This window comes from Notolepis coatsorum, assembly GCF_963971535.1.
Source record: "Notolepis coatsorum genome assembly, chromosome: 19".
Taxonomy (NCBI): domain Eukaryota; kingdom Metazoa; phylum Chordata; class Actinopteri; order Aulopiformes; family Paralepididae; genus Notolepis; species Notolepis coatsorum.
In genome coordinates, this window is record NC_140183.1 from 7,085,419 (window position 1) to 7,096,782 (window position 11,364).

At 41.1% G+C, this 11,364-nt stretch overlaps 2 protein-coding genes across 2 annotated transcripts; both read left to right on the plus strand.

Moving 5' to 3' along the window:
* Positions 1 to 1,699: 1,699 nt before the first annotated feature.
* LOC311245913 (NXPE family member 3-like) lies at positions 1,700 to 6,455 on the plus strand (the record flags this gene model as incomplete). The annotated part of the gene is made up of 2 exons (XM_084335937.1): positions 1,700 to 1,834; positions 5,652 to 6,455. The coding sequence occupies 2 exons, from the start codon at positions 1,700 to 1,702 to the stop codon at positions 6,453 to 6,455; spliced, it is 939 nt and encodes a 312-aa protein (XP_084192063.1).
* Positions 6,456 to 8,300: 1,845 nt separating this feature from the next.
* On the plus strand, positions 8,301 to 9,144 carry LOC311245914 (NXPE family member 3-like; the record flags this gene model as incomplete). The annotated part of the gene is made up of 2 exons (XM_084335938.1): positions 8,301 to 8,526; positions 8,612 to 9,144. 2 exons carry the CDS (start codon positions 8,301 to 8,303, stop codon positions 9,142 to 9,144), a joined length of 759 nt encoding a protein of 252 aa, XP_084192064.1.
* Between the last annotated feature and the right edge of the window lie 2,220 nt (positions 9,145 to 11,364).

Genomic DNA, 11,364 nt, shown 5'->3' on the forward strand with positions numbered 1-11,364 from the left:
TTTTGAGGACTTGATTAGAAATACAAAACAATGAATAAAAAAATATATATATTACAGAGGTGTTCCATAGACTCACAGGAATTGTGTAAAAGTGCCCAAATAGTGAAAGAAATAGTAAAATAGTTCCCCTTTAAATGAAAGTGCACTTCAGCTCATATAGGCCTTTAACAGAAATAGGGAAAAGATTGTTAGCAACGTCGGAAGGATATTGTACTAGTAGGAGGAACTTTGGGGATTTAGTCAAATAAAATGTTTGCTTTTATGAAAATCATGTTTTTAGAAGGGTGTTTGAATTCCATAGCTTCAACAAAGACTTAGATTGGGTTATATTATATGATTAGAAGTGTTTTTAAGGTCCAGTCTCAGAGTTTAGGGGTGGGGCGAAGAAGGATTTGTGAGTGGAGAACGGAAGAATGGGGCAACTTGCATACTTATGAATGACTGCGGGAGGTGTGACCTGTTGAGGATGCAGGCGCTAACAGAAAATAATACTGATGTGTTTAGATGTGTTTAGATTCAATAAGTGAATAATGAAGGAAGAAAGGATTCTGTGAGTGCAATCGATTAATGTTTTAATGAGAGACAATGGTTTATACCAGTATGCTAGTTAAGACTACACGTTTTTTGAAAATTATATATTAAGGGAATGTTTTGAATATATTTAATGCAAATGTAGGAGACCACATATGGGGTGATTTCCCTGTTGGTGATGATATGGTACAATAATCAATAAGATGTTTCAAAGTATGTGATAATAAGTGAATGAGTACGCATGACACCAAACAGTATTAACATTTTTATTCTGTACTAAGGACAGAGTCAGAAAGAGAGGATATAGAGAATCAATTATTAATTTAAAATGCAAAAACAAGCTGAATCCTTTTCCAACAAGGAAATATAGAAATAGACAAGACTAGAATAAAATGTATTCAAATATAAATCTTGAAAGCGAATTAGGAAATGGAGCAAAAATGGATTTATGGATTTCAAGATGGCCACCATGTAAAATCAAGGTTCTGCCCATTAATAAATATCTTGGTCCATAGCGCGCTCAATATTACTGTACAAAACCTGCTTGATTATTGCCCCAAATAGCATGCAAGTTGGACAAAGTGGGTATGTCTGGAAAGAAGAGGCTTGTGGGTACCTATAAAACCAATGTACACTCTGATATATTCATGTGAACGGCCAAGGGACCTTTTGGAAGATGAGCATGGCAGTTTTCTCTAGGTCGAAAATTTAACATAATTTTGAATCATTGCCTATTAAAACCCCCTTCCCAACAGTTGGTACCAATGGAAAGCTTAGCTTCTCTAGTTTACAGGGATACCAATACCTTTGTGTTCGCTCAAATATTGAGCGCGCTATGGACCAAGATATTTATTAATGGGCAGAACCTTGATTTTACATGGCGGCCATCTTGAAATCCATCATGATGACGTGGCCCCTACCCCAAAATGAAAGCTATGGTGATGGGGAACACGTGGAAAAAATGTGGTGCTTTTGTCCGGCGCGTCCAAATTTTTTTGCTAAGCCACCGTACTATATACTATACTGTACAAAAAGAGCATTTTAAGAATAGACACATAAGTGAAGAAACAAGACACATTGCCCATTGTGTTTTGCAGTTGAATATGTTATTTAGCCATTTTTCATGTGTTTTTGTTCCATCAGATAAGCGTGCAACACTGTAACCTCAATGGATTATGAGATGGAGACTGGTAACTCTAAGAAGACGAGAGCCTCACTTTTCCTTTCCAAGAAATATATCACCATCTTCATCTTCCTGGGGCTGGCTGTCCTGCTCCTGCTATATACGGTCCTGTCTTTTAAGGTCAGAGCACAGTTATGACTGGGTCTACTAAAGATGGACCCTGTTTAATTTAACTAATGTCACAAATATATATATTTCTGGTTGTATTTTAGTTTATTTTGGCATAAGCTCCCGGTGCACCCAGGGAATGCACAGCATATAGAATCCCGGTAGACAGGATTTCACTGGATTCCAAACTCTAGCCGTGTTTTAACTTAATCTCAGAATACTCTGTCCTCTTCTTATTACAAAATATTGCTATAAATGTTATAGCCATAATAAGTAATATATTTACATATTGTATAGAAAATGTACAATGTCTACGTCTTACAAATAAGTACATATATTGCATATCGCTGCTGTCGGGACAAAACCTCATAACTCCATTTTTTGAATTTTTTTTTTATTATATAAATCAACTCCGTAGATCATCCTCCATATGTGTGTGTGGGTTTTACAAAGTTTAAACAATGGGAAAGCATTAAACCGATCATCTGTCTAAATCTCTTAACTCTATTCACCCTCAAATCTGTGTTAGTTTTTTTCATCTGCTGAAAAGTTGGGTTTTTGGAGTTATGATGTTTTGTCCCGACAGCAGCGATATTTAACTTGTCTACGTTTTCCGATTAACATTAAAGTGCCCCTGCTGGGGATCAAACCTTGGGCACCTGTGTGAGAGGCAAGTGCCTTTATATCTAACCCGAACCTTAGTCCTAACCCTAACTTTATATCTTAACCATAATGTTAAGCAAACATTAAAACTAACCATAACTCTAACCATAATCATATTATTGGTGTGTGTGGATAAGGGTGGGCGGGGGAGTTAGTGTAGTGGTGTGACCGTGTGAGCACTCATGCAAGCAAATATGTAAATATATTACTTACACAATACGTAAATATATTACTTACACAATACGTAAATATATTACTTTCACAATACGTAAATATATTACCATCAACCCTACTTGATCAGGATATATGATTAATGCCCTTTCCGACGTAGAGCCAGAATCTTGGTTAAAGATTATTTTGCAATGCAGGTTAATGAAACCAGGATTTGTTGTGTCCCTATCTTTTTTAGGTATTACTGATATTAAGGCCCCATATAATGTTGAGGGGAGATATCCTAATGTAAAAGCCTGGTTATAACATTATACATTATTTAGGAGGTAATTTCCAAAAAACGGATATCTGCATATGAATGCAGAATCTGTAGGCAAGGGATAAGGTTTCTGTTTGTAGTCCGAGGCCCGGTCCGAGTTGTATTGTTTTGAGTGAGGATGGCACTTTTAGGCGGCAATTTCTATAGGAACATAATTTGGTTGCATGCAGATAAACAGTCCATGTGGGGAGCTATGGAATTATGCATGGAATTATTGGCCGAAATGTCATCTGGACCTGAAACGCCACAAGTATTGTGTGGAAAAACATTCGACTCTAGTAATAAAATTAACAAATTGCTTTCAAAGTTGGATTACACAACCTTGCATGGAATGTGTACCGTATGTACTTCTCTTTCTTTCAGGATGGCTGCCTGTAACATAGCAATCCTTATTTTGCGGCACATATCAACCATTGTTTTTCACATAGTAACTGTTGTCTCTTGCACAAAATAATGATTGCTATGTTACATGCAGCCATCCAGGAGGAAATAACTACACAGACATTCCGTGCGAGGCCTCTTTGGAATAACCACAGGAGTTGGCAATTGACTGTAAACAATGACAGAAGAGGAAGTCTGAGCAGCCAGAGGTTACACCTGAAAGCCTGAAACATTGCTCATTGCTTGTACAACCAAATTAAGTCGGTATTCTAACCAGAGTGCAATGTAACAATAAAGTGCATAGCAATATACAGTGTAATATGTGGAGTATATATGATGAGGCTACAGAGTAAATATGGTAAGCTAATGTATACAGTATTATTATATACAGTGGTATGAATACAAGCCAGTGGTATAAATAATAAGAGTAGGTATGGAATATAATGTAGATAAAAGTATATACAGTGTGGGTAAAACACACACACACAGTATATGATATATATGTATATACAGATGTAGACAAATACTTTGTATACAGTGTTATTGTACATTGCCATCATATAGTGTTATATGGATAGACTATAGATTTAGGAAGTTATGAGTACACTGACATCGGTATGAGTACAGTGTAAGACAGTTGTAGAGTTCAGAGTTCTTACGGTATAGGTTGAGTATAGACAGAAGTCGGAGTTCTTACGGTATAGGTTGAGTATAGACAGAGGTCGGAGTTCTTACGGTATAGGTTGAGTATAGGTTTAGGTTTACTTTATTTGATCAAGGGGGACAGCGTACATTAATAAAACATTTTACAAATGTAAATGCACCCAATTTTTGCCAAAAGGTATATTCTCTGTTGTGTCTTGGCTTTTGGCCTTTTTCTAATGATATATAAAATGATATATAAGTTCAAAATGTCACTCATATTACAGTAATGTCTGAAGGTATATTCTCTGTTGTGTCTTGGCTTTTGGCCTTTTTCTAATGCTCTGATTATTATTTTTTGGTCTCTTTTTTATTTCCCAGCAAAAATCTAGCTTATTTAACTATCCTGTTTATATGTATGTATAGACCCGCCAAAGGAAAGAAAGAATGTTTATTTTTATTTTTAATCTTTTTTGTTATATGCCGCTGTACAATTGTTTTTGAACAAGAAAAAAAATAAGATTGCATGTGTGAATCATTATGAAATGTAACTAAAGTAATGTGCAATAAAAATACTTATAAAAAAAAAATTAACAATAGTATTTATTATATAAAACTGGTGGACAAAAACACTGTAAGCCCACTTCGACTTCCTGTCAGGAACCCCAATCAGAGTTGACCGGGCAGGGTTTGATTCACGGCAACCTGTGATACTTCACACAATGAAGGAGAACGATATCAAACGTAAATAAATACCACTTCACACAATGAAGGCAAACGATATCAAACATAAATAAATACCACTTCACGAACTGAAGAAAAAGAGATATCAAACTTCTCACAATGAAGTAAACGGATATCATACCACTCTGTGATTCAACTTTATCAAACATTGGCACACGTGTGCATAACCACGCCATCCATATAATATGGCACACTAAGCCTGCCCGTATCCATGTCTGAGAGAGGTACCTTGTACATGGGTTGGCCTTATGGTGGGGGGTAAACGGACACACAAATAAACAAACAAACGTAGATAAAGAAAACGAATCCGCCCGAAGGGCAATACCCATTTATTTTTGCCCGTCTACCCGCCACATCTATATGAAAAGACGGCCTGGCCAAATGCATGTTTTTTTTTTTTAAGGGATTGTACAGTCCCCCCTTGCCGCACCTCTAGTATTCCTGGTTGAGGCAGACTTGATGTTGATGAAACCAGACAAAGGAGGAGGAGCCAATCCACACTTTATTTTAAATACTAGACTACAAAATACTTTTGATAAAGAATCCGGTTTTCCCAACTGATTTTTTTAGAATGTGACAGTGATGGTACCTGAATGGTTTCTTGTCTAGACAACAGAGGTCAGAGTTCTTACAGTATAGGTTGAGTATAGGCAACAGAGCAACACATTTAATTGTCGTCATAAAATAAAATAAAAGATAATAAAGGCGGTTGTTTAGGGGACAATACAACATGTTGGACAAAAGCCCACACTCGGAACAGAGTGGAAAGGAATCCAACCTGAGCTTGATATAAGAGCAAAATGGCCGCTGTGTGAACATGGTCAATTCTGGTATTAAATGCATCATACTTCATGAGAATACTATGAATAGGTACAGTAACCTCTCTTCTCTTTCAACCCTCTCTACCAGCTTTGGCCAGAAATCCACTCCACCCCTCAGTACCTGGCCCCTCTTTCACACCACAACCAGCTTTGGCCAGAAATCCACTCCACCCCTCAGTACCTGGCCCCTCTTTCACACCACAACCACAACTACTGTAGCTACTGGGGCCCAGAGTTGTCATCTGAGGAGGCCCTGGAGCAACGCTCCCTACTCGATTCCATTAAGTGGCCTGAGCCTGAGCCTCCACTCTTCTCCACACTGAAAGAGACAAGTGCCCCCTCCCACAGCTGGTTCACAATCCTTCCGGTGGTGGGCGGCGGAGAGCGGCATGTAGGAGATCAGCTCGGTGTTCGGATCCAAATGAACGACTTCCAGGGTCGGCCCAAACGATACGGGGGAGACGTCTTATTTGCTCGGCTGCACAACCGGAAGCTTGTCGCGGGCATGATGGCGCAGGTGGTGGACCACCTGAATGGGTCCTACTCTTGTGTTTTCCCATTACTCTGGGAGGGTAGTGCACAGGTGGAGGTGACACTGCTCCACCCTAGTGAGGCTGTCTCTGTGCTTCTCAGGACAAAAAGGCAACAGCCTGACCGGCTGTTCTACAAGAGCCAGTTCCGCTCAGGCAATGTGTCCGAAACCATGGTTTGTAACGTCTGCCTGACTTCAAATCAGCAGCCACTGTGCAACTACACCGATCACAACCCAGGAGAGCACTATTACTGCTACAAGCCCACGAAACTGAGCTGTGACAAAAGGTTTGACAACAATATCGGTGGCTTGAAGAGAACCGTCGCCACCAGGCAAGACGCACTGCTCTTTAAAAGGTGAATTAAGGTTATGGTTGCACAATCTGATTTCAGTGTTCTCCCTGGAATAAAATAATTATTTTAAAAGAGCTGAGCTATCCAAGCCATACGCCATACACAATCAAGGTCAACAGTAGATTCAACATTGAGAGTTCTACATTGATTTATTCATAAATCTTTTCAGATTTATTGTGAACATTCATGACCTCTAGAGGAAGAATCCTATTGATTTTGATGACCCTGTGTCCTTTCCTCTAACACCATCATCAGGCCAAACTTTTAATTATGAGTGGCTCCTTGTGGAGAACAAATTGACTATGTCCGCCATATTGGATTAAAAACGTCATTTTGAAAAACACTTTTTTTTCCCTATACTCCCCCTATAACTGATTATCTCAACCTGCTGTGTGGCATCTGGGGACCATTGTTTTCCAATATATTATTTATTCCCACAAAAAGTATAAACTAATTCCCTAACGGCGTGTCCGATCATGGTTACATTTTAAATTGTACATACATTGAAAATGTTATGTAAAATAATACGGCCACCATTTCGATTTCTCAAAAACTAATTGTTTCCTACTTTTTCCTACTCCTAGGCCATTCAAAATAATCAATGTACTGATTAAAATCTGTATGAAGACAGTTTGACCATATCAGGGTCATGGTCAAAAGGCACAATCTAGGATTTGGCCCATTTAATTTATTTTGTTGTCTGACACCCAACAGCGTAAGTACAGTAGTTGTACTGTTGAGACCTATAGAAATGTCCTCTCTTGGGCGGCTGGGTGGCGCAGCGGACATATCGCTCGTCACCAACGCAAGAGACACCGGGTTCGACTCCGGCTGTCGGCGTTGCCTCCAGCTTGGGCCAGTCGTCATACTAACTCAATTGGCAGAGTCAGCGGGTGGAAGTCGATGGGTGGTAATCTGGACGTTGTGGACAGCGACTCCTACAGGTCGGTTGGGGACACCTGCACAGCAGTGACAGGAAATGGCGGGGGTAGTGTGAGCCTCCCACACGTTACTCCTCGCCAATGAGAGTCTGCGCTGGCAGGTGAAAAGATGTGACAGGCTGCCTCCTCGTGTATCGGAGGGGACACGTGATGCAAGGCTTCTATCCTCCCTACAACCGGCCAGTGGGGGGCATATGCGAGCAACGTTCAAGACAGGGGAGGGGAGAATTGGCACAGTGGGTAATTGGGATGGGAGAAAAATAGAAAAAGAGGAGAAAAAGTGCATACAAAATAAATAAATGTCCTCTCTTTTTCCTCAGGGGTGTCAACATGCAAGTCTACATACAAGTCCACAACTCCATAAAGTCTAACAGTGTCAATGTGTTGCCTAAGAAGCAAGGTAGGCCTACTGGGAGTGCATGTGTGTTTGCCTGTGTAAAGATGCTGATTTGTAGATGTAAATTATGTTATAACCCCAACTATAGAACTCTCACAGGTGACGTATATCCGGCTGCTCCAGTCTCTTCTGTTTCTCCGGTACCTCTGGAAAATGAATGGACTATTAATAGATCATTCCTAGCTCCGTCTGTGGTTCATGTAGGCTGTGGTTCCTGTGAGCAAGACATGTCAGCAGCGGAAGGTCACCTCAGTCACATTTTGTAAGATTTGATAGTGAGCAACATTGGACTTTTGTCCAAAATACGCCATTGAGATGACTAGGGTAGTTGTGCCCTTCTTCCTCTTTGATTCTCCATAAAGGCCTAATAACATTTATTTCCCCACAGTGGCTCTACATTGATGATGTAATAATCGGTGCAGGGGTTGCAGATTATTTGTTACATTAACATTGATTGGGAACATGTAGAGTGTTTTTTTTCTTTCCCGTTTTTTTTTTCAAAACCATTGAAGAAATGTCTTATTTGCTCTCAGACGAACCAGAGGGGACACCAAGGCCTATGAAGGTGATGCCTTCTGGATACTACTACCAGGGGGTGTGGCGAGCACTGGGTGGAGTTCCAGTTCGCCAGTTCCTTAACTCGTCTGCCGTCATCCAGTGTCTGAAAAACAAGCAGGTTCACCTGTATGGGGACTCCACTGCCCGACAGTGGTTTGAGTACATCAATAAAACGTTACCAGGTAAGTGTTGCTAATCAATTTGACTATTTTTGCATCCATATCTTTGTTTAATTTTAACTTGTTGATCATAAATCTTGGCCCTTAGAGCTGACAGAGATCCTTCACTCTCCTGTGAAACTTGGACCATACGAGGCAGTGAACATCACCCATAATGTCAGGGTGACCTTCCGCTGCCACGGTCCTCCCATCACCTTCAATGTCCCAGTCAGCGTGCTTCGCTATGTAGCTAATGAGCTGGACCGCCTGGTTGGCGGCACAGACACTGTTGTTGTCCTCAGTCTCTGGGCCCATTTTACCCCTTTCCCCATTGAGATCTACATCAATCGGCTACGCAACATTCGGAGTGCAGTGTTGCGCCTCTTTGATAGAGCCCCTGGAACACTGGTGGTGATTCGCATGGGAAACCCAAGGGCTCAGGCATATGATCACCTACTGTCCTACAGTGACTGGTACGCCCTACAGCAAAACAGGGTGCTCAGAGCCATGTTCAAGGGACTGAACGTTCGCATGGTTGATTCCTGGGAGATGAGCATGGCCCACCACCTTCCCCACAACATCCACCCAGGCCTGCCCATTATCAAGAATATGATTAATGTTCTCCTGTCCTACATCTGCTGAAAGAAGAAAGAGAAATTAAAGGCAGTGTTTGGGAAGGTACTCTGAGAGTATAGTTTTGCAACCTACCAACCCCCCTGAAAAATGTACTTTGCATTTGATATATTGCAATATGCCATCACACACACTGGCATTTAAAGGGTTAGAATTATAAAATGAATATGTGGTGTTATGATCAGGGCTGAAGTTGAATAAAATATTGTATTTATCAATTAAAAAAAAACTGAAAATCCATAAAAATCTGTGTTGTTGCTAATCATACATATGCTAGCCTGTTTTTTTAACAATAATTTGTGATGCCATCACAAACACTGGCATTTAAAGGGTACAAATAAAAAAAATCCTGCACCAGAATGCAGGAAATGAAGTCTTTGTAACAAAAAAGATCCTGGTGGGGGACCCCCAGACCCCCTGCTTAAAAAGTGGCCTGACTGGGGCTATATTTTGCACTATATTTCCTGGCCTGAATGATTTCCCCAGTACGGCCCTGGTTAAAAGCCTCCAATGTGTATTAGTGTGTGTGCGTTTGAACGTTTGCATGTTTCAACCATACATTTCCATTTATTAAAAAAAAATTATAATTATGAATATTATTATTATTATTATATATATTTTTTTACCTCCTATAATAGTGGGGGTCGCAGCTCTCTGACACCGTTTTTTTTGGGTCGCGGCCTGAAACGTTTGGGAACCCCTGGTCTAGCCTGTACCCCCCAGACATGTTGCTGGCCCCGTCAAAACAGTATCCTATCAGCCTCTCCATGGGCAGATCGAGGCGTAAAAGTATTTTATACACAAAAACAGCGTCTCGGCTGTTGTGTCTGGGCCGGGCATTGTAAAAACCCCAAAAGAAGTTCTGAGCTTCCAAGTTGTCATCGGCGAACTGTATATTACACGAGAATTGTTCTTTTCCAGTGAGTGACATCAGTGGTTCCGTCAGCGCTCAAGCCAAAGAATGGGCTTTTGGATGCTTTGCCTCTAATTTGTCGCTGAATATCATGGGCAAACAGCTGTAAGATTTCGTTTTGGATGTTGTTGGACATCCAGTTGTCTCTCTTTTGGAGCCAATTCTTCAACTCGGGATCAGACTCAGTGCGCACTCTTTCCATCATGAGCTGCCATAACACCCTATCCCTATTTGCATCACCCCTCAGTGGAAGCCCCTGGCGCCCGAGGGGGGGTATAGGGGAAAAGACTCAGTTAACTCTTCAATACCTGATGCTGAGGCTGAACCTGTCGTCTCTGTCTCTCTCTGACGTTTATCAGATTTAGTGGGACTGTCACTGGGACCGGCGGGACGTTTCGAAAATAAATCTGAGATTTTTCTGCGAGTGAGACATTCTGTGCTAGCAAAGTCTGACTACTAGCTCAAATCAACTGACTGCGCAAGCACTGTATCACAGTAGCTCAGTGGTTCGTGGCGCGTGGGAAGGGCGGGAGACGGGAGGTGAATACAATTAGTTGTTTCACCTGTCATTCAATCAGTCTGTGACAGTCTGTCATCACTCGAAAATCTACTCTGCTGCAATCTTGTCGGTTTTACACGTATGATTGTGTATCTACAGTAGTGTAATGAATGAATGAAAACTTTATTTAACAGATTAGAGAATGAATACAATACAGTACGGCTCAATACACACAATATTAAAATGGTGAAGTGCTTTGAGCAGGATACACTTATAATATACAGTGTTACAGTTATAGAGTATGATGTACAAATGATTTTTTATTTAAAATTTTTTGCAATAACTGAGGGGGGGGGGGGGGGGGTGCTGCAGCACCCCCCGCACCCCCCCTTCCAACGTGCCTGGGGGGGTCTCCTCGTTTCTGCACTGACCTCTAAGAACAATGTTTTTATCCTAGAGGTCAAAGCGTCACCAGTGAGAATATGAAGACAAAAGCCGCCTCAGTCGGTGAATAGATCGATCAGACAGGCACGAGGGGCAGCGGGGCCGGCTGCATTGTTTTAGGGGCACCCCCCCCCCCACACTAATCAGTAACCATGTAAGAGTGGCCCCCATTCACGATTTTGCGAGTTCTTCTTGCAAAATCGTACTTATTTCTGAATTAGAAATGAACGTTTTAGCTCCGAAATTACTCACTGTTTGACAAATGCATCAAAACCAGTCAAAATGGACAAGCTTCTATAAAAAATAGAGGACAGGTCAATTATCCTTTGAGCATGTCCACCTCCGCCACTGTGACTGGCATACTGTCATGGGG